Source organism: Sorex fumeus, unplaced genomic scaffold (assembly GCF_029834395.1).
Source record: "Sorex fumeus unplaced genomic scaffold, SorFum_2.1 ptg000039l, whole genome shotgun sequence".
Lineage (NCBI taxonomy): Eukaryota > Metazoa > Chordata > Mammalia > Eulipotyphla > Soricidae > Sorex > Sorex fumeus.
In genome coordinates this window covers 2,924,955-2,947,912 of record NW_026606096.1, presented here as the reverse complement: position 1 = coordinate 2,947,912, position 22,958 = coordinate 2,924,955, and the positions used below count along the sequence as shown (strand labels likewise).

Genomic DNA, 22,958 nt, shown 5'->3' with positions numbered 1-22,958 from the left:
TAAAAAATCCTGGACCAATACAGAAATTGGCAGTCACTGCTCCTTGATCATCATGGCCAGGGATATGGACATTCCCTGGTCAGTTGCTAACCTCCTCTGCACCTCACAACTCGTATTTTTGGGGTTTTATATGTGTCAGGTGGAGTGCTTTGAGTGTGTGATCTTGTTGAGCCAGCAATAGGTATAAGTACAGTCAAAAAGCAGCTCAGAAAGGGTAAGTGCTTTGTCTAAGGCCACAAATACAAGAAGAGTTGCCATTTTAGGTTTGTTTGACTCCAAATTCTTCTGAGGCAGTTGTAAATTTTGAAGAATTTACAAGGTTGAGCACAATATTGAGCAAAATAACATACTAAGTACTTAGCAGATAATAGCTCTTACTATTTGAACTTGCCCAGCATTTAGGGAAGGAATATTAACTTCCCCAAAGCAGAGGTATCCAAACTTATTTAGAGCCCTGTCTAACCCCCCAGGCTTGAATAGGCCAGTGGCCCCAAGTGTTGCCATTACCCACCTTGGGAAACACTGTATCCTTAGTCCAATCAAGACCCAGGGGGCTTGTTTTATTTTGTGGCTATACCTGGTGCTGCTTAGGGGCTACTCCTGACCCTGTGCTCAGGTTCGCTGTGTGCAGTGCTCAGGTGACACACCGTGCTAGGGAAAACACCCAGTCCTTCCACATGCAAAGCATTATGCTCCAGCACACTGAACTATCTTGCCGGCTTTATACTGGCTTCTGGAGTATGCCCAGAGCACCACTCATATTCCGCGGTGACTGACAGGCGTTGTTTCCCACTCTGTGCAGAAGAGATGGTTTGTTTCTCACCCTACATTGGAGGGGTACAGAACTAGATGGGCCACAAGGAACAGAAGTGGCTTTTTGATGAGCTACACAGCAAACACCAAACACCTAAATAAACGTCCTCTTTATTTTACCAAATATAATTTATCAGTTATGTTGACATTTGTCAATTCAGTTATATTAACTATAAATAATTCTCTTAAGACACAGTTCTGTAACTTTTTAAGGATACAGGAGTAAACCAATGTTGTTCCTTACATGCAGTTTGTGTCATCAGGGGAAAGGAACCCTTGCAGGAAAGTCAAGCTCACTTTCCTTCCTGCTCAGCCTGGTCTTCCCTCTCTCATCGCATCAGGCCCGGGGCATGCTGACCCTCCCAGCCTTTCAGAAAAAGGAGGATGCTTAGGAGTCCCCCAAGGTAGGCCTGAATAAACTCCAGAGAAAACAGAGGGGTGAAGGATGGGGCAGGGACCACTGGAGACCACATGACACAGGACTTGGTTTTGGTGTGTACAGGAGTATGTGTGCAAACGTGTTTAGAGACAAAAGATGGAAGGAGGCCTCGAGGAAGAGCCGAGATGAGCCCATGCTGATGTTGGACTCTGTTTGACACAATTCCAAAAAAATAATCACTACGATTCCTTCCAATCCTAAGGGTCTAGATTCCAGAAGGTGGTCTGGGTAGAAAAGGAGGAAAGGAAAAGCAATTCTCTGGAGGTAGGCGCTACTTCCTGGGGTTGGCATGGTGTTACTGGGTGGGTCAGTGCCAAATCACCCTTGGAAGTGTGTGTGGGGGGCTTTAGGATACAGTGGGGAGGGTTGAGGTCAGTAAAAGCCTGCACCCCTATACCTAGATCTGTACCTGTGGGAGTGTGGAGAGATTTCCAGTTTATCATGATGTGGGGAAGATGTGGAGGAGCCAAAGTTTCCCCAACTTTGCTCAAGGCCGAGAAGGTGTCCAGCCTGCCTGTTCCGAGTCCTCTCGGGGGTGGCTGGTGAGGCAAGGGAGAGGGAAGGAGAGGCTGAGGGACAGGAATGCAGTGGGGGTGGGATGGGTGGGAGCTGACCGAGGGAGAACCTGGCTGGGTGCTGCAGGTGAGAAAAGGTCTCTGCCTTTTATGTGGGGACTGTGAGGTCAGAGCTGCTTTTTTTTTTTCCCCACTGGGACTCAGTGCCCCATACACAGTCACTAAATACTGCTCTATGACCAAGCCTCGGAAGCCTGTGTATTTGTTGAATGAATGAATGAACGATGAGGGTCTGTGAGCAAAGCAAGAAGACTAGGGAGGAAAGCTAACCCCTAAGGCATGACAAAGTGTGACCTGAAGACATGACTGTGTCTACGGTGACCACACATTTGGCCTCAGGAGAAGCCACAGCAGTGAAATACCCTGGGTGCTTTAACCTCTCAGCATTCTGCACCTCCCACATCCCAAATCTCAGAAGATAATCTGACAAGTTCTGGGGAAAGGAGTGCTTAAGAGATGCAGGATCAATCTCTGGCCGGTCTGGGAGGACATGGGCAACAGAGAGCAGGCCACTGTGTCAGGCGGGAAACTCAGAGGGAGGCCTGGAGTGCTGGCTGTGCAGCTGGGGCTAGGGCACGGCCTCCTTCCGTGAGCCAGATCACCTCACACTGGAGCAAAAGAGAGTGCAAGAAGAGGCTCAGGGTATACAGGGCCAGGGCTTTGAGTTGGTCCATATCTAGAAAAAACCAAAATGGGTGACTCTATAGGGTACGGGATGGAGAGAGTTATTCCTCTGTCCAGCCAAAAAAGCAACACAAAATTTAGAAACCAGAGCCTGTTGATAAAGGTTTCTCCTGAGGGCTGAGACGGAGGTTGGTGGAGCTAAAGCCCTGCCACCCACCTGGAGGGCTCCTCCAGGAAAGTGCACTTGGTGATTGTCTCAAAAGTCTGCTAGTCTCGCTTCTCTCGGCATCTGTCCTTCCTGAAGTCTTGCTCTATAGACCTGGCTCAATGTATAAACATTCCCATTGAAAATAATGAGAATCTGGTATCAAAGTGAAGTCCTAGAAAGAGGTGGAGAGTGGAGTGGAGGGCACGGAGGGAACCCAGGAAGTATTCCAAAGAGAAAGTGCGGAGAGGTGGGGAGGAGGCTGTGAGCAAGTTAGTCCCCCACATCCGTGTCTCGGTCCCCAATGAGCCAGAGCACATGGAAGCTGAGGGCTAGGAGGCCCGTGCCGAGCAGGTCCCCCAGCGCTGTCAAGTAGGGGATGGAGAAGTTGTCCGGGTCCAGGCCACGGCCCCACATCCAGTTCACCATCCAGTCTGCGATGTACAGGAGAATCAGCACCTGAGGGGAGGAAGGCCCGGGCTGTAGTCACCCCCTCTCTCCAGGGGGAGCCAGAGGCCACAGCACTGCGCCAGGCTTGGTGGCCCCGGGTGGCCCCAGTCCTCAGTGTGGCAGCTCACCTCCTGCCCAGCACTGCTTCCCGTCCCCCAGTGACCATTCGCGCACTTCTAAAGCATGAGAGCTCTTTAGGAAAGAAGGTTCTCTGCAGCGTCTGGGGTTCCCTATCCCTAGTCGGGTCTGCTGCTAAATTTATCAAACCAGGGGCTTCCCAAAGGGAACGCTCCTTGGTGTCAGAATTCAGCCTTCTGCCTCTGATTCTGGGTCATTTTATCCGAGGACGGGTCACTCTAATTCCTACCATGCTGGCCTCCCCAGGCGCTTGTCAGGGGCGCGGGGCGGGGCGTGCTTCTCATTAGGGATTTCTTCGCTGTGCAGAGTGGAATAAGGACACTGTTTGAGGCTGCTGCCAGCACAGTTGTCTGAGTAACAGCCGATTGTCCCAAGCTGGCTTCTTCCTGACCCTTTCCATTCTGCTGGTGTGGGCTCAACAAGCGCAGTTTATTTTAACATTGGTTCTAGAAAAGTAGAGCGACAAATAAGCCAGCTAAATATAAAGCTGACTGTGTATAGATAATTTGGATCAGCTATTGCTTTTTCGGTGCTCTTGCTTCCCTTCCGTTGCTAGAGATAATGAAGAGTGATCTAGATTAGAATGTAGGCCATTTGCTCGTGGGCCCAGAATCAGTAGTGGGACAGCTGTCGGGAGCCTGTGGAAGGCAGAATCTCAGGTCCCACTCGGGAGCTCCGTGGCGGCAAGCATCACTGGAACAACCTGCACATTCATTGGTAGGTTTTGTTCTTGGACAACTCCCAACAGGGCTTTGGGGCCTGGGCTACTCCTAGCAGTGGACCTGAGGCTGGTGGCCACCAGAACTATACCTGGCAGCATGTGGCTGGAGAGCATGTGGTGCCAGGGATCAAGCCCAGGGCCTCCCACAGACAACATACGACATGAGGCATGTGCTCTACTTCTTGAGCAGATACCTGGTCCCATCACATGTACTTTTTGTTTTTAGGTTGTAGGTCACACTTGGTGAAGCTTCTTCTAGGTCAATACTTGGGGGACCATATGGGGTGAGGGATCAAAGCCAAGGCTACTGCATACAAAGCATACAATATGAGCCAGCTCCTCGGCCCTCTCATATACTTTATTGGGGATCACATCCAGCAGTGCTCAGTGGCCTGTGCTTGGGAGTAACCCCTGGCAGTGCTCAGGACACCAAATGTGGAGCTGGGGATCAAGTACCTTAATCCTGGTACTATTTCTGGTTCTTTCACATGCACTTTTAAGTTGACTCTGTGGCACTGAAAAGGCACTTGATCTGAATACTAGATCAGGCAGAGTACATTTTGTAAATACCAGCGTGACTTCTAACATTTGGGATCTCCAAATTACAATATCTCTGTGAAAACACATTGTTTCTAATGGTAAAGTGGCAACAACCTTCATTTCTAAGGTTTTCCTCTTGACTGTACTTTGCAAATACAGTGTACAAATTCTGCCCAGAGGCGCTCAGATGTATGAGCTAGAATAGATTTAGTCAATCTATGTTTCCTGTCTTGTTAAAGGAGCCAAAGTGACCGTCCTAGCCCCCTCGCCATCCTGGAATACCTGTGCCCAGCTGCCGTGTGTGCCTTGGCCTGGCTGAAAGCCCCATTCGGTCCATCTTTCTAGCAGTGGCAGAAGTGGCCCAAATAGAAAGTGTTCAGACACTTGGGCAGCTCTCGGAGTGCAGGGAATGGAAGCAGGCACTGAGCCCCGGGAAGGGGAAGTAGTAATTTGGTGTCTCCTGTGGGGATTCGGCTCAGCCAGCCTTGCCAGGATTTCCTAACAAACAACCTCTTCTGAAGCAACGGATGGGACTGAAGGAATGTTTACCAACCAGGATAGCATCTGTTGGTCCAATGCAAGAGCAAACAGCCGTGAACAAAACAGACTGCAGAAGGGTCTCAAAAATACAAAAATTGTGAAGTGAAAAAAGCAAGGCAGGGACGTGACTCAGTGGTAATGCATATGCCTTGTATGTGTGAGGCCCTGGATTCAATGCCTGACACCACACACACACACACACACACACACACACACACACACACACACACACTCACACACTCCTTATTTGTATGGTGCAATAGACAATAGCACAATGGACAGGATTACGGGTGGATCTGACACTTTTTAAATCCGTGAAGCCTTTTATTTAAATAAAATTTCTTGAGGATGACCCATAGGCAAAATAGCTGAGTGGAGTTCTGTGGCCAGGCCAGCAGGATTGAGGCCAAGTGCCCAGCTAAGCTCCCTGCTGAGAACCTTCCCCTCAGCTCCATCCTCTCACCTGCCCAAGGACCACTGCCGAGCAAGTTCCGGAGCAGGCTGGTTAGAGAGGTGGGCCTCGGTCCCTGCAGGCTGCCCCAGCCCCTCCTCATGCCCTGCCCAGGCGCCGTACCTGGAGTAGTGCCGCGGTCATGTAGAAGATGATGAAGATGAGCGTGAGCGTGGTGTGGCCGCCCTGCATGCAGCTGATGGTGTAGAGGAACACCAGGTGTCCTGGGACCACGAGCAGGAAGAGCACGCGGGCCGAGCGAGAATTCACATCTGGCAGCAGCAGAGAGAGGGGTGAGGAGGCCCCCAGAAGCCCTCTACGTCAGCCAGGGTGCAACTCACCCTCCCACACCCTTCTGCCGTGTCCTGGGACAGCACCACCTTCAGTCTGGCTCTCCCCCAACAGCAGATGCAGCCCAGCAGAGAAGGCTCCACTCTGCACATCTCAGCCCGGCTATTCTTTTATTTTATTGTTTATAATTCTGGCTTTGGGCCATATTCAGAAGGGCTCAGTTACTCCTGGCTCGGTGCTCATTCCCAGCTGTGCTTGGGAGACCCTGTGGTGCTGGGGGTTGATCCTGGGCTCCTGCCTGCAAAACCTTGCTCCAGCAGCCCTCTGAGCCCCCTCCTGGACCCCTGGGGTGACCGCTCACTCCTTCCCCCCCAGGGCTGGGTCTCGCCATTACCAGGACTGAAGAAGGTGGCACAGGGACTGGGGCAGCGGCGGGGCGCCTGCCCGGAGTTCTCCCCCGGCATCCCGTTCATGTGGAGGAAGGTGGAGATGCGGCTGGCCTGCACCGCCACCAGGTTGCCCCCAACACCTGTGGAGACACACAGGACCGGGGAAGGAGAAACGGGAAGGGCATGAGCCTCTTTTCCTCTGTGGGACCCCTGCCCTCGGTCTTCCTTGAGGCTTTGCCAGGGCAAGACCCAATCACTGATCCCCAGGAGTGAGACAGTAAAAAGGACGACGGCCCTTTCCAGGAAGACCTCCAGGCTCTGCCCCTCCTCCACTCCCTGGGGACGTGGCTGGCTGAGTGTGTGGGAAGGACTTGGCAGACGTGCAGACCCCAAGGCTTGACCTCTCTCCCTGGTAGTCAGAGGAGCACCTGGTTTCCCAAACAGCCAGGGTTGGGTGGAGGTACTGCTTCCAGGCAGTCTCTGCGCAACTCGGAGTACTCAGGTACCCGTGTGTGCCCACGCTGCTTCTTCTCCCTGTGCTGCCTATTCCTCAGTCCCCCTCATTCTGCTGGGGGTCCTCTAAGGCTGACTCTGAGAATGGGACCATCCTGACCAATGGCCAGCACCAGGAGGTGCTCAGAAAGATCCTTTGCTTCCTGGTTCTGGCACCGCTGGGATCATGTATGATCTCTGTTCTAGGACCCGCAGATGAGCATCTGGTTGCTGATCTCTGGTTGCTGCCTCCACCTCGCACCTCTGTGAAAAGCCCCTTCTTTCAAGTCCTCAAGTCTTCCTGCCTGGAACAACCCTCTGCCCCAAAGCCTCCCTTTCATCCCCAGCAGTGCCAAGACCTCACCATTAATCACAGGTGTGAAGACAGCCATGCCCGCAAAGTTGGGGTCGGAGACAGTCTTGTCCAAGATGAGGCCTCCCACACTGCACAGACACAGAGACAAAACAACACAGGAGCCCATGAAGGGAGGGTCCAGCTCCGCGAGGGACAGCCAGGCCCGTGTGGCCCCAGCAAGGCAGTGGGTAGCTCCTAGTGACCCCTTCTTCCAGTCCTTTTCTCCCTTGCTCCTGACATGCCTCCTGGCTCCTGACTTGGCCCAGAACCCATAATGGTCTGTATCACCCTGGCAGGGGTACAGGACCAGCTAAGGGTCCTGCATCTACCCCCAAGCTGGCCGGGAGCACCCTCAGAAAGGCCTGGGGAGCACTCTGCTTCCAGTACTGGTGTTGAGCTTGGCTTGGGGACTGCGGCTCTCATGCAGACACTGCTCTGATGAAGCCTGGCCGGGCCCCTCCAGCCAGAGTTCAATCCCCCAGGCCATTGTGCTCGGTCAAGTGTGGCTGGATGTAAGTCTATGAGCTGTGCATCAGCTGAGGCCCACTCCCCTCGGGAATGAGTATGAGTCTAAACTGGGCCCAAGGGCTGTCACAGGATAAAGCAGAGTGGAGAGAGAAGGACGCTGCAGCCCCGGTGACAGTTTCTGCCGAGTCCAGCTGGGAACTTTTTGGTTCCATATATCCTGATTTCCCGTGAAACCCACTCCGGATGGTTTCCTGTCACGTTCAAAAGAAGGACATGTGGCATGCACATGTTTTTTTTTTTAATTTTATAAGTCTTTCATATTTTTCACTGAGCTGATTCAAAGGTACTTGATTTTCTGAGGCACAATTATAAATGGGATTTTTTAAATATCTTTTTTTCCTATTTCAATATTTGTATCTAGGAAAGCCATGGATGTTTGTGTATTAATTAAATCTATTGTTTCTAGGAGACTTTTTTTTGTAGTCTTTAGGTTTTTCTCAGTATCATGTCATCTTCAAGTAATAAAAACTTGACTTCTTCCTTTCCTAGCTGAATACCCTGGATATCTTTTTCTTGCCTAACTGCTATGACATGAACTTCCAGTCTTTGACTATACTGAGGAAATTTCCTTCAATTTCTATTTTGTTGAGAGTTTTTTTTTATCATGAATGGGTGCTGAATCTTGTCAAATATTTTCTCAGCATCTCAGCATCCTCCCTCTCTTCAGGACCTGAGAGGAAGCCTGGGGCAGGGCAGAGAGGGCAGGGCCGGGGCTGTGCCTACCTGCTGATGGCCATGGCGATGATGACAGGCTCCCAGCCCGAGTACAGCACCTCCCTGGTGGCTGGACTCCGGCGGGCCAGCACCACCCAGACAGGCAGCAGGGCCACGAAGAAGGCGCACACCAGCGGGTAGATGTACTGCCAGTTTTCTGAGGGAGGCAGAGAGCAGAGGAGGAGGATAATCATGGGTCCTGCTCTCAGCTGCCCCAACCCCCCAAACTCAGCCTGCAGATGTCCCAACAGCAACAGCATGTGACAGTCCTGTGAACCTACTGCCCCCTGGATGCTAACAGTGTGCCCAGGGGCAGGGGGGCCCGCGGGACTTCTCAGGAGCACAGACCAGATTCACGGCTGCCTGCTGGTTCCGCAAGCCTGACAGAACTCTTTCCCTTCCCCTGCAGTCTGCAAGAAGGTGCCATTTTTTTCTGCCTGCTTTCCATCCCACCCCTCCAAGGAGAGGAAGTGTCCATGGGAACAGGAATCGATTTTGTAGCCTCTTTATCTCCTGCCCCGATGGCCTATATTCTGAAAGGGCTCTGAATGAAGCACTCTGCCTCTCTCAGGCCAGGAGTTAGCACAACCCGCCTTCTAACCAAAGAGTTAAGAACATGGAAGTAGGGGCCGGAGCAATACTACAGTGGGTAGGGCAGCTGACTGGGTTCGATCCCCGGCATCCCATATGGTTCACTGAGTACCACCAAGAGTGATCCTGAGTGTAGAGCCAGGGGCAACCCTCCTGAGCATCACCAGGTGTGGCCCCCAAACAGAAAGAAAGAAAGAAAGAAAGAAAGAAAGAAAGAAAGGAAGGAAGGGAAATAATCCTGACCATTGACCAAACCTCTACCATCTTTTCAAGTGCCCCCAGAAGTGGTTCCTGGCCACACCCGTATGTGTGTGTGTGTGTGTGTGTGTGTGTGTGTGTGGTGGGGAAGGGGGTGCTCAGCTTTTACCCTGCTCCTGGTAGAGTCCCCAGCTGATGCCTGAGAGCAGTGCCAAGGTGATGAGGTCACCCAGGCTGGCAGCAATGGGTGTGGCCACATTGTCTGGGTTGATGCCAATCTTCCGAGAGCCGATGATGACTCCAATCATGATCATACCTGTGGAGGAAGTGAGCAGCCGGGAAGGTGAGATACCAGGCTTGGTGGTCACCCCTGGGGAGCCCCTCCTATGCCCCTGGCCCTCCCTTCCTTTCCTTACCCAGAACCAAAGAGGCGATGAAGGCTGTGGCCACACTGCTGGCGCAGAGCAGGAAGGCATGGGGGATGCTGAAGTGGCCATCGGGGATCCAACCAAAGATGACAGCTGCGATGGAAGCCAGGAAGCCCACCACCGTGGCCTGCACCTGCAGAGGGGGCTGCTGACCGGGGGAGCCTCGAGCAGAACGCGGCTTAGCTGCATCCTGAAGCCCCCAGCCAGCCCTGGCACTGAGGGCAGGCCCAAGGGCAAGGGGCCTGGGCAGGGGCCCAGGAAACAATACTGGTGAATGAGGGTGCCCGGAGACCGGCAAGAGGCACAACAGGGACTGAAGAGTAAGACACAGCCTGGGGCACTTGTCCGGGACCCCTGTGCAGCCTTGCAGGGAGAGGAGTCACAGGGGGCCGGCACCCATGAGCTCTTCTCTCTGGCTCTGTGGTTCCCAAACCCCCGACCCCATCACAGGAAGGTGATGCTGATGTGGAACGTGCAGGATGTCGGGGGGTCTTCACGGGGCAAGTGGGGCTGGCCTCCTGGTCCCCACTCTTACCTGGATGAGGGCCATGTTCCCAGTGATCATCCGCCAGAGCTCCTTGGGCGTGTCCATGTGACCGATGTTGGCCTGGAGAGGGAGGGCAAGGGCTGCAGCTCCCTCATGAGGACTCTGCCTGGCCTAAGCTCTGTGGCCGGACAGGTCCCTCAGGAAACGGAAGCAGGGTTGGGGGTGCCGAGTGGAAGGAACAAGAGGCTTGAGCCCCACAGCTGGGTGGGGGCAGGGCAGGGGGCCCCTAGGGCAGCTGTCTTCTCCCTCTCTCTCAGGACGGCTGCTGAGCAGAGGGAAAGTCGAGCCTCAAACCAGGTCAGAATGACTCTGGCGTGAAGGAAAGGTTAGTAGCAGGTGTGGGACTGGGCAGGCGGGCGAATGCGGGAAGGATTAAGGGGGCAGTGGGGTGGGCCATGAGTAGGGCCAAGTGGGGGAGGGCAAGCTGGCTGCCTCTTCTCTCCACTGCCTTCTCGGAACTTGTGTTAGGCAAGGACATTCCTGCCACCTGCCGCCCTGATCCTCAGGGTCCCATTGCCTCCGCCTCCCGCCCTGGACAGGTCCATTCGCATCCAGGCTGATCCAGGGCCGTGGCAGGAAGGCGGAGTGGTTCCTTCCCACTGAGCGACGGGTAGAGCAGGCGGCCGTGGAGGACAGGAGAAGGGGAGAGGGCGGGAAAGGCCTGGCTCTGCTCCTGCCCAGCTGCAGAGCGGGGCTGGAGATCAGAGGAGGCCCCCATCTGTGCAGATAGGGGGACCAGCATGGCGCTGGCCTGTCAAAGCTGCACAAACAGTCACGAGGCGGCTTGCGAAGCGGGAGGTGGGGCAGCAGTCCAGGAACGGCGGGGACATCCAGAGAGCAAGCCTGGGAACCGCGCTGGGCAGGGAGCCCCGGCCCAGAGCAGGACCGCGGCCTGGGCCATCCGTCCACTTGCCCACCACAGTCCTGCACTCCAGGCTGGGCGCTGAGAAAGAAGGTCTGCAGGGACTGTCCTGCCCGGCCCACTCCTGCCCCCCCGTGCCCAGCTGCCATACTCACTGCAGTGGACAGCCTCGATGCCAGGGTCATCTCCAGGTTCCCCTTCAGCCCCAGCAACGCAGGCACCAGGATGAAGACCTCCGTCACCTTCTGGAAGACTTCCCAGTGCTACATGGTGAAAAGAAAACTGGGAATTTTTGTGGGGAAGGGACCAGGATCGCATAGGATCAGGGTGTCGGGAAGGAAATGGAATCCTCAGGACAGAGCACACCGCCCTGCTTCGTGCTGTCCACTTCCAGGTCAGGACCAAGTCAGAGCAGCTCTTCCAACCCTGAGACCCTGGCCTGGCTCTGGCGCCGAGGCCAAGAGAGGATGGTGAGCAATGAAGCCAGGCTGGCTTAGGCTCTGGACTGCTGTGTGATCCCCCCACAAAGCACAATCCCCAAACCCTTTGCCTTAGTTCCGCTTCTCTGCGGCCTCAGCCTTGGGTGGTGTTGTCTCAGCTGTTGTGAGCCGGGCTGCATGGGGCTGGGCTGTGGACATGAGGGTTTGTTTGGTTTCTATCTCCAAGGGTTCTGGGCCTCGGCCACAGAACAGGCTCTGAATGAAGGCCGTGGGCCCAAGCCTCTGTGCTTCTGTGTGAGAACAGTTTTATTCCTCCCTGGCCCCTCTCCCCACAGCCCTTCCACAGCTGCTTAGCTAGGTCAGGCAGGCGGACCCCTGCAGGAAGAGCACTGGACTGGGTTCCAGACTTGAGCCCGAGATCCTTCAGACAGCAGCCTGTGAAGGACAGACTGTGCTGGGCCCAGCTTTATCCTGGACTAAGTCAAACAGGGCCTCCAGCTCTCCTGTGGGGTCTATGGTCTCCTCAGACAACTGCAGCACTGAGATACAGCCAAGTTGTAAATCACACTAATGATCAACCAGCACCTCAGACCAATTAGGATGGCCACCTCTAGGAAAAACTCAGACAGTAACAAGTGTTGGAGAGGACATGGAGAAAGTGTACAATCTCTTTGTGTGTGGTTGGTGGGAAAGTAAAATTGTACATCTATGATGGACAACAATATGATGGTCCCTCAAGAAATGATGAATCAAACTATTCTATGATTCTCATTTCTGTGAAGACTGCCAAGAGGGACTCAAACTGATGTGGAACAGACACATGGGCACTGAAGTTCACTGAAGCACTGTTTACAACAGTCAAGAAGTAGAAGTGGCAGGTTCCTTTCAAAGGATGCATGAGTAAGAAAAATACAATCAACACCTACAATGGACTATCATTCGCCGGAATCAGGGAGGGGATCCCTGTCACTTGCTGTAGCGGGGCCCACGGTGCTCACCTGCCAGGTTCACATATGCTCAGTGGAGAAAAGTCAGTCACACAAAGATATGACAACTACATATCTGAAGTATCTAAAGGAGTCACTTTCACAGAACGGCGGTTGCCAGGGAGTAAGAAGGTGGGAAAGGGGTGTTAACGTTTAATGGGGGCGGAATTTTGGTTTGATAAGAAGGAAAAGTTCTGGAAATCCATTTTGCAACAATATAAATATACTTAAGACCACTGAGTTGTATGCTTAAAAAGAGTTTCACTCATAACATTAGCTGTGGTTGTAAAAAAAAAAAGTGATACTGGCTAATTTTATGGTACGTGGTCAGGAGACCCAGCGTGATCATTTCCGGCAAGTCCTGGACATCTGGGACAGACAGCTCAATGTTCAGGTTTGGTGGTATGTGGGACCATGGGGGCCACACCCAGCAGTGCCCAGGAGGTCATGCAGCGTTGGGGAACAAACTTGGGTTTTGCACATGCAAAGCTGTGCTTCAGTCCTGTGAGCTACTGCCCAAGCCCTGCAATATGTGTGTTTGCCAGAAACACACAAAACACAAACAATGGCACAGAGGGGGCCGGGAGAGGGACAGAGCCAGGAAGGGGGAACTGGAGGTCAGAGGAGGCAAACACTTCTGTGTGTGTGTGTGTGTGTGTGTGTGTGTGTGTGTGTGTGTGTAAGGGGGGGAGGGTAGGGAGTCCTAAAGACTATGGGGAAGGGCTGATCAGGTCACCAGGACAAGATGCTCCCCTTGCCTGAGCCCTGGGCCCCTCGCCCAGGCCAAGGCATTTTCACAGGGAAATGCCCTCTGAAGGCTTGGGACTGTGGGAGGGGGGACCCCCCACTCCCATAACTGCTGAGCTTTCAGGGGCCCACAGGAAGAACCGTTCCTTTCCAAACATTGGCGGGATGTGAATCCCTTCTCAGGCCGGGCCCCGCAGAGACAAGGCAGGCCCAGCCAGCCCTCACTGCCCTGTGGAACTCGGGACTGTTACTCTTGGACATGAGCGTGCCTCCCCCGGTTTCCAGCTCCCCGCAGGCCCTGCTCTCTCTGCTTCGCCCCCACCTTCCTTGCCTAAACTGGACAAACAGCCCCTGAGAGGACAAGAATTCTCTCCCGCCCTCTCCCCTCAGCATGGCGGGCTAAAGCTATAGGCCCTCCACCACAGCACCTGAGCCACCAGCCCTGTGTGTGTGTGTGTGTGTGTGTGTGTGTGTGTGTGTGTGTGTGTGTGCGTGCTGACAGTGAGGAAGTCCAGAAGGAAACGCTCCCAAATAAGCAAAGCATCTTGTCTGAATTGTTCATGACGCAGGCAGTGCCAGGACTTAAAACCAGGGCCTGCCACATGCAAGGCAAGCGTCCAACCACCCGCAGCCCCTAACGTTTCTGAATTGTTTGTAAGGATTCTGTTCACCTTCATGACTGATTAAGGGAAAGCTGTGCACAGTTCCGCTGAGTCCCTCTGGCTGCCCCTCTCAGCAGCCTCCATCCCCCCCGGCCACCGAGAATGCTCTCCTTTGAATGCCCTTTTACTGTTACAAGGGCTGGAGAGGAAGGGTGTTAGCAGAGACGGTATGAAAGAAATAGGCCAGGGAGGAAGGAGCCCCAAGGACAGTTTCTACGCAAGGCTCACCAACCTGCACAGAAGGCTGGAGACGCTACTTGAGCTCTCCCCTAAGCCAGAAGTAGCTGGCGGGTGTGTGTGTGGGGGGTGGTCCTGAAGAAGGAGGTGGGCAGAACATGCAGGAACACCCAGTGGGTGCTCCTAGCTCCTGCGGCTGAATTCAGGCCCGTCCTGTTCATCCTGGCTGGGAGTGCCTGCCCCCAGGTCCAACCCGTGGGCCAAGCTGCCAGCCAAGCCCTCCCCGACGCCTTCCCTTCCTGCTCAGCAGGCCGGGGCTGGAACAGGGCCTGTTCCAGGAGGCCCTCCCCCACTTGGCAGCTACAGATCCGCACCACTGTTTCAACAGGCAGCGCCTCTTCCCTTTCCTTCTCCTCCTCGCGGGGGCTGGGAGTGAGGCTCACTGGGCTGAATACGAAGGGTGGGAGAGATGAGCCTGCTTCCCCTCACTCAGAAATACTACTGACTCAGAGCTGCACCCCAACTCTCAAACGCAGCTGCCTCTGGTCCCTTTTTCCAGTTCTCTCACAGGGGTCTTCCATCCCTCACCTGCTCGGGCTCACAAGCCCTCCTCCCCCCCCCCCCCCCCCAGCCTACCTTCCAGGGTTCTGCCTAAGCCCTCTTCCCTTCCAGAGCTCCATGCCAGGAAGGGGGCACTCCTGGCGCTCAGACAGACCAGACTCCCAGAGAGAGAAGGCATTTGAGTCCCAGTAGAAGGGCCTTTACCGGGGGCCAGAGCGATAGTACAGAGGGTAGGGCATTTACCCTGCACACTGCCGACCTGGGTTCGATCCCCGGCATCCCATATGGTCCCCCGAGCACCGCCAGGAGTGATTCCTGAGTGCATGAGCCAGTAATAACTCCTGAGCATCGCTGGGTGTGACCCCAAAAGACACCCCCCTCAAAAAAGAAGGGCATTCACCCAAGGGAGAAGCTGGGGGGCTGGACTAGAGTCATCTTGGGGGTGATGACAGTTGGTAGAGTGGAAGTCGAGCTCACCCCTCATGCCCCTGTCCCAGCTTCCTAAGGGTCCTTGTGGACACACGGGCTGGTCAGAGAACAAGTTTGCACATCCTGCATAGAAATCCAGTATCCTCAGGCTCATGGAGGTGAGACGCCTCTGTCCCACCCCCTTCCTCAATCCCCAAGGAGGCGCCCTTCAAGGCAGAGGAACCGAGAGAAGGGGATCCTTGCCCCAGGATGTGATGGGGCGTTCCGGAGGGCCTAGGATGCCATCTGTCTTAGCACAGCTGGGGCTCCTCAGGAGGACGGGCACCATCTCTTGGAACCCGCAAGCTCACAGAGGATGACTGAGAAAGGCTGAGCAAAGCCCCATGACTGCCCGAGGCTAAACTGGGAGGCAGGGCACCAGCCTGCGCAGCGCGGCCTGGTCTCTGCTCAGCCCCAACGCCAAGCCTGTCCTGCTCTCTGGGCCCTGAGCCGTGGGCTGGGGAGAGCTAGGGCACATGCGGCTCAGCTCACACTGTCCTGCTTGATCCCATCCACCAGCCTTATCTTAGCACAGAGGCTGGCGCGCAAAGGGAGTGAGGACAGGGCCAGATAAGGGCAGACAAAAGGGGCCTCTAGGAAGAGAGGCTCTGCCACAGCCATGGGTAAAGACGGGGCCCTGGGGACATCTGAACCAAATGGACTTTTGTTCTTCTGAGGCACTCGGGGACACCCACCCCAGCCCTTCTCTCTCAGGCAAGCCCAGACTGTCTGCTGAAGGCCATCTGTGCCTGGAAAGGGGGATGCACAGGGGACCCCAGGAAATGGTTCCACTCTCAGTCACTGTTTGGCACCCCTGGATGTGGTGTGAGATTCCCCCTGGTCCTTATGCACCCCACTCCCCGCTGAGGTTTCACTGCAGCCTTTTGCAGGGATGGCAGGGAGGCTGTGGGTGAGCCCCAGAAGAATGAGCCAGGGTGGCCACATCAGCTGGGCCCTGCCCAGGGGTCACACCGATGGGCCTCAAGAGCAAAAAAACAAAAGCAGTGGCTAAAAATAAACAAAACAACAACAACACACACAACCAAAAAGCAAAACACCCAATGTCTATGGACACAGTGGGTAGGCTCAGTGGACTCCCACGGTCTCAGGGGTGTGTGTGTGTGTGTGTGTGTGTGTGTGTGTGTGTGTGTGTGGCAGGAGGGGCAAAGCTTGTTGTGCTCACTTTAGAACGTAACTGCAACTGTTTCAGACTACAGTCCACTCTGTTCTGCAGGAGAGGAAAAGGGCAGCCGAGCCTCCCAAATCTGATGAACCACGGGCACAACGCAGGCCAGGGAGCCCAACAAGAAGCCCCAGTCTGCTGGCTAGGGACAGGTCACTCGGGACCTCCATGAAATCTGACCACTCGGGGTATGGGAAAGACCATCACCTGTTCCATTTTCATCCAGAAGATAAAGCCACCCTCTTGGGGCTCCCTAGGGACCCTCTGCAGGCACCAAGCCAGAACTCACAAACTCTGAAAACCAAGGCCAGAGGACAGCGACGAAAGAGGCCGGGCTGCAGCTCCCCAGTCTCCTTTCCCCCCTTCTCACTGGCCTGGGAGGAGGGACAGCCATGGGGGAGGGGCCCAGAGCTGGGCTTCCTGGGTCCAGGCTAATGTCCCAGCCTCCATGAAGGACAGTGCCCATGGAAACAGATGAGGGAGAGGGGAACCAGCATGAGGCGAGCACAAGGCTCCATCCTCTTCCCGCTAATTAAGATCAAGGTGTGATTTCAGGACTCACATCAAAGCAGCCGGGAAGAGTGATGGAGCCACCTAGAGCCAACTGTTCTTAGTGCCCTGGCTGGGGGCCTCGGGAGGCCCAGCAGTGGATTAGCATCACACGCATCATGTGTATGGTTGGCTTGGCACGGGGGAGGGGAGGTTGATCTCTATGTGCTCTTGGGAGATTTCATGGTCACTGGGGAGTCCCAGGGGGACCAAGGCCAGTGCTCTTCCAGCCTCCGAATATATCTGAGTACTTAGGACACAGCCCAACACTCAGCAGGAATTTGATACATGTGACGATTAACTGAGATGAACTTAGCACCTACAGAAAGCTCTGCGTGCCTCACTTTGCTTCTAAACCTTTTATCTGGAAACAAGACTTGAACTCTCTCTTGGCTCCGAAGGTTCTTGGGGAAGTCCTAATGCATGCTCCAGAGAGTACCTGTGACTCAGTTTCCAGGTCCTGCCAATTCTTACCCTCTGTTCTACCCAGTTTTCTCACAAAGAACCTTCTTTGTCTAGGGCAGGGTGATGAAAAACAGGTAAGGAGCAAGGGCCAGGCCAGATCTGGTTACATTTGTCCCCATTTATGTCACGTAATTAGCACTTTCTCGTGATACCAACTACCCCAAACCATGTGTGGAACGTCATGTGCCCACCCTAATTCCCCAAAGGGAACACACCAAGGTTATGAACTGATAAGCAACACTGAACGCCTTTAAGTACATTCCCATTTCATCTGAGACCCTCTTGGAAGCCAGACAAATTCCTGCCCAGCAGGGGAATGGAGGGGAGACTTGAAACTGAGCTTTCCACTCTGGGTCTCCTTGAAACCCCAAGTGAAAGGAACATCAAGTGTAAAGAGATCACTCCTCTAAAAGTCTCCCACTGGGCTGGCCTTGCCAGGAATGCCCAGGAAGGATGGCAAGCAACCCTGTTCCATCTCTCAAGTCCCAAGACTGCACTTTGGAACCCGTTCTCTTTCGGTTAAGCAACACTGCCTTGGGCAATGGGGCTTCCTCCAGGCTTCTGGAGAAAGCAGACCCAGAAGAAACTGAGGACTTGACCCAGAGACAAGACAGTATTCTAGGAAGCAGCAGCTGCTTCTCACGGGGGCTGGACAGACAGCTCCAAGAGGACAGGGGAGGACCGGGCGTGAAGGCCGGTGCAACTTCCCCCCCTGCCCCCCACCTACCTGCACAATGTCCAGCACCATGCCGGCGGCCACCGTCCCGAAGCCGGCCAGGAGGAAGGGAAACAGCACTTGCAGCCCAATGGAAAAGGAGGTCTCCTTGAGTGGGGAGGGGGGCGCTGGGCCCCGGTCGGTGCTGACATCGTCACTTTCATTGCTCTGGCTCCCGTTCTCCAACAGGGCGTCCTCCTCCCGGATCCCCTTGGCATTGGCCCGAGATTCAATCACCACCACCTCTACCCCAGCCCCATCGGGCCCCAGGAACTCAGAGGTCCCTGCCAGGGGCTCTCTGCCCGGGCCGTCGGGAGAGCAGGCTGAGGTGGCGGGGCCAGTCCCGTTCAGCTGGTGGACGTCCTTTGGCTCTGGCTTAGAGGACATGACGGGAAGCCTGCTCTTTTCTTCTCCTTGCCCTCTTTCTTCTCTCTAGCTTGGGAAGGATTTAGTCTTGGGGTGAACCCAGGCTGGGGTGCCGTGGGGCCTCTTCCCACGGCTCACAGCTCCTCCCAGGCGCTGCCGAAGCTGAGTGAGCAACAGGCAGCCCCATCAAGCAGGGAGCCGCGAGCCGGAGGGGAACAGCAGGTTCTCCCAGACGCCGCAGCCGGCCACTAGGGGTGCAGACGCCTGACTGCAGCCGGCCACTCTGAGCAGGGGGAACTGGATCCGGATCTGGCCTCTTCTTTGGTTCTCAGCTGCCGGCTCCTCAGAGCAGCGGGCCCCCCAGAGCCGGAGGGCACAGCCAAGTGTGGAGTGCCCTTGAAGGTGGCCCTTCTTTCCCAAGAAAGCAGCCTGGGTCCAACTGTTCAAAAGGCAGCACCACGTCGGGGCTGCGGCCCTTCACTCCGTCTCGGACTGGCTTCCGCTGGCTGCCCACAGCTCCTCAGGCTCTGCTCATCCCAGGCCAGTGCCTGCCGCCTTTCTCCTTCCCTCCGGAGGTTTCCTTCCTTCCTGGGAAGACTGTGCACTGCTCCCAATCCCTGGTGCTTGAAGTGAGGAGCGTCTGCGTGGAACACCTGATGTGGGAAGGAGGAAGACAAGGAGACAATATGAGGGTGAGGCAGGGCTAGCGAGTCCTGGAATTCTCCCCGCTGCAGATGGGAAGAGTTTGCGCTTGCCTCTGTCTTTCCATTAACCTGACCCACGAGGATGTCGCTCGAGTCGTGGCTCCGTGACAGAGCACTTACTTGTCTCACGCATGTAAGGCTCTGTGTTTGCACCTCGGCACTGCCAAACACAAACCCCCTCCCCCCTTAAAGGGAATGTTATAATTACTCATTCTGGCACTGCAACATGTAGGGGGCCTGCTCTACCCCCCTCCAGAGTCTCGACTAGTCTTCCCCATCTCACCCCCAACCGAGGATCACCACTGGCCCAAAACAGTTAGATGGGGGCCAGTCGGGGACTGGGAAGATGCCCACGGTGCCATCTTCTCAGTACCAAGGCTGGGTAGGGATGTCCTGGGGGAAAAATCTTTTCTCATTTTAATGTATTTACTTAGTCTGGAGGCGGTCCCTCGTGCTGCTCAGGATCAAAACTGAACCTCTTACATGCAAAGCAAGTGTACTATCACTTTGAGTTGTCTCATGGTCCTCGAGCCCTTCTTAAATCATAAATGACCACAAAGAATCAGTGGGGCTGGCCATGTATCTCAGAAGCAGAGCACCTGCCTTGCATGTGTGAGGCCCTAGGCTTGATCCTGACACCATTCTAAAAAACACACACACACACACACACACACACAAAAACAATCCAAAGTTGTTTAGGGGAGGTCTTGCCTTGAGCCAGTTACAAATTCAGTCCTATGCTCCTTGCCACACAGGCCTTACTGCATTAGGAACTGCTGACACTCACCATCTGGGAGACAGATGCTGAGGGAAGGCCCCCCCCAGACCCCCAAATGCCCTAGCCCCTGAGGAAAAATAAAACCAGACAAACAGGACTCCCTGAGCAAATGGGCAGCGGCCGGAGCAAGGCCAAGAGCCAGCGGCCTACCCAGGTCTGCCCTTGAGAGACAACAGTGTTACTAAAAGCTCAGATGCTGACTTGGATCCTGGCCTCCGGCTGCGGCTCTCCCCCTGCTTTTAGGCTTTGGGAGCTTGTCGGGCAGGACAAGGGAGCTATATCCTACTGAGGGGGAAGAGAGTAAAAGTGCTGGTTATTATGCGTGCATTTCAGTTTCCTAGGCTTGTCCCGTGTCCCAGGATTACTGAGAGTTGGACTTAGTGGAATTCTTAAAACACGAGAGCAGGAAAAAAAAAGCAGCAGCTAAAAAGAAACAAAACAACAACAACACACATACAACCCAAAAGCAAAACCCCCAAATCAAACAAGGCACAAAAGCCAAAATGCACTTGCTAGAACAGCAACTCTCTGTTCCCCCAACCGCACCTCCCCCCCCCCCCCCACTTGTCACTTAAAGAATCCCCAAGCTTGATCTTGCCTGATTCCTTGTCACCAAAACAACTCTTACAAGTGAAAATAAATGTGAGGAGACTTCACCGGGGTAAGATGAACAAGTCCCCAAGTGTTCCAAACACTAGAGTCGACTCCAGTTCGCAAAGGCTGCACCAAAGCTCAGGAACCACCCACGGGAATTGTTTCTCTTCCTACCCGCGGTAACACCACCACCACCACTGCGTCCTCCCATCTCCTTCACACAGCTCGGCTTCTTCCAAAGGTCCCCACTAGGGACCAGAGGAAACTTCTGAGCAAGGCAGTCCAATGCCCCTTCCGGGCACACGGATCTGGGTCGCCTAAGACCTTGTCTCTCTCTTCCTTTCTTCCGGGCAGGCACCTACCCTGCAAGGGGCTGGAGGGACAGAAGCCAGACTTGTCCCTGCTTTTTTTTTCCAGTAAAGACTTACACACACACACACACACACACACACACACACACACACACACACACAAAGAAAGAAAGCACACACACACACACACACACACACACACACACACAGAAAGAAAGAAAGAGCGATCCCGGATGCCCCGAGGTGGGAGCCTCCAAGCAGGGCTACAGTATCCCCGCGCCAGAACCCGGAGGCACTGGGCGGCCTCCCCGCCAGCCTCCCGGATCCAGATCCGCAAATGCGCAGCGCGCCAGGACACCCGCCCTCCGCCACTCCCTGGCCCGGACCCCGCGGACTAACCTGCCCCTCGCTCGGGGGGAAGGGGGGCGCCTGGCGAGAGGCAGCAGGAGCCCGTGGTCTCGGGGGGTACAGGGCTCCCCCTCTTCTCATCACTCCTCCTCCTCGACAGTCCTCCTCGGCCCCCGGCGAGTCCCTCCCACCCTTAGCCAAGGAGAGCGTCCAGCCGCGACCCCCGGCTCGCTACATTTCGCCTCCACGTTACAGCGAGGCCGCCGCTAGGCTTCCCCCCAGGAGGAGGTGGCCGGGGAGGGCGGGCTATATCGCCTCGGGTCCGCGCGCGCGCGCGGGTGGGGGGGGACGGCGGAGGGGGAGGGGGAGGCCGGACAGCAGACCGTGGGGTCGCGCTCACTCGCCGCGCCCCCACCCCCGCGATCGCTCTGGGCCCGCGCACTAAGGGCCTGACCGGTTGGCTGCTCGTGGCAAACACGATCTGGGGCAAGGCTGGTGGCACCTCCTCCCCATCATCTAAAATAGATTCCGGACGGACAAGCACGACAGCCAATCGGCATGGGCGAGGGGCGGGCCCCAGCGCGGGTTGGCCACTCTCCTGCGCCGGGGCGGAGGGGGCGGGGCGCGAGGGGAAAGGCCGGGTGCGGAGGGCGGGTCCCGGGGAGCGGCGGACGCGGTGCCCGCGCGCGGGTCCCAGAGCCCGTCGGCCGGAGGACCTGGTGCCCCGCGCGCGCCGCGAGGGGCTCGTCCGCCCTACGTTTCTGCTCCGCGTGCCGGAGGGTTACCTCGAGCCGCTGGCTCCCTAGAAGACCCCCGAAAGCCCGCGGCGGGGTCGCCTGCCAGCGCCTCCCCCACGGCCCGAAGCCCGTCCGTTCCAGCCGCTTTCCCGCGTGGCTCCCGCGGGCTGCGGACACGGCTGCTCTTGGCGTGCTGAGCGCCTGCTAAGCGCACGGCCTATCCCGGGCGGGTCGGGCCTTCTTTTTATATACCCGCGGGGGCCGGGGAGGACGGCGGTGGGCGGGCGGGCTGAGGGGCCGCGAGGTCACTGCTCGCTGCTGGGGGCCCGCGCGCACCGCACCCCCGGGGCTGGGCTGGAGGGGAGCCCGGCTTCCTCTGTCCACTGCCGCCGCCGCCCGAGTGGGCAGCCTCCAGCCCACTTGGAAATCCAACTTTCCCTGACGCACCTTGTGTCATCAAAGGCGAGTGTCGGGGCTCGCCTCTTGTCGCTTCCTCCCGGGGATTCTCAGCGGACACTCTGTACCAGTTGTTTGGGGGGATGTTTTTGTGCAAGAAATGTGTGACACCGTCCCACTCCCCGAAGAACCCTCCTTTTCCCCTCCTGTCAATGGAACCTGTGACCAAGGGTTCCTTCCTGTTCCCTTCCTCCCGGGAAGTGACCCACAGAGCCCTGGATGGACAGGAGTTGGGTGTTGGGGAGTGTAGTGGTATGGGGGGGGGGCGCGGAATTGAACAGTGTTGTGTTTGACAGCCCTTCTCTCCTGAGACACACGCAAATTCGAACCTGAGCCAGGCGGGACCTTGGCAAGCAACCCTGCACTCTCGCTGGACCTTTCCATATCAACCCTTGTGCGTAGCTGATGGGATGTTTTTACCTGGAGGCCTATCCCTTATGGTAGGGTCTAGTAGAGGAAGTGTTGGGGGGGTCTTAGCACCTCAGTTTTGCTTGCAAACACTGCGTGTTTCTGCCTGCAATCCGAAGTAACTCCTAGACCAGGAAACACTGGGCTGCTCCCCGTGTGTCCGTGGTAGAAGAGGGGTGTGTAGTGGGTGACAAATTTGGCCTGATGTATCCTGAGACTTTGTAGGGGCAGGAGGCCATTCCTACTTGCCCCGGATTCAGCAGTCTGTACCCTTCCCATGAAACTATCTTGCCCTGCTTGGCCACTCACATGTAAAGTCTTGATTCCTCTTCTATTCCCTTCCCACCTTCCTTATTTTGGGACCTCATCTGGGTGTTCTGGTGGGCAATTTCTGGCTATGGGGAGTCACTAC

At 55.6% G+C, this 22,958-nt stretch overlaps 1 protein-coding gene across 1 annotated transcript; it reads right to left on the bottom strand.

The window, feature by feature from the left end:
• Positions 1–906: 906 nt before the first annotated feature.
• Positions 907–21,284, bottom strand: SLC41A1 (solute carrier family 41 member 1). Its single transcript, XM_056119044.1, has 11 exons — positions 20,997–21,284; positions 17,857–18,863; positions 11,047–11,154; positions 10,018–10,089; positions 9,471–9,615; positions 9,224–9,370; positions 8,275–8,422; positions 7,033–7,112; positions 6,182–6,316; positions 5,620–5,768; positions 907–3,115 (listed from the first exon to the last, which is right to left on the bottom strand). Exons 2-11 carry the CDS (start codon positions 18,229–18,231, stop codon positions 2,930–2,932), a joined length of 1,545 nt encoding a protein of 514 aa, XP_055975019.1. The 5' UTR covers positions 18,232–18,863; positions 20,997–21,284; the 3' UTR covers positions 907–2,929.
• Positions 21,285–22,958: the final 1,674 nt, after the last annotated feature.

Coding starts and splice junctions, on each gene's coding strand:
- SLC41A1 (XM_056119044.1), bottom strand. CDS start 18,231: ATGTCCTCTAAGCCAGAGCCAAAGGACGTCCACCAGCTGAACGGGACT. Junction 9,371..9,470: donor CATCGCCTCTTTGGTTCTGG/GTAAGGAAAGGA, acceptor CTTCCTCCACAG/GTATGATCATGATTGGAGTC. Junction 5,769..6,181: donor TGCCACCTTCTTCAGTCCTG/GTAATGGCGAGA, acceptor TGCTGCTGCCAG/ATGTGAATTCTCGCTCGGCC.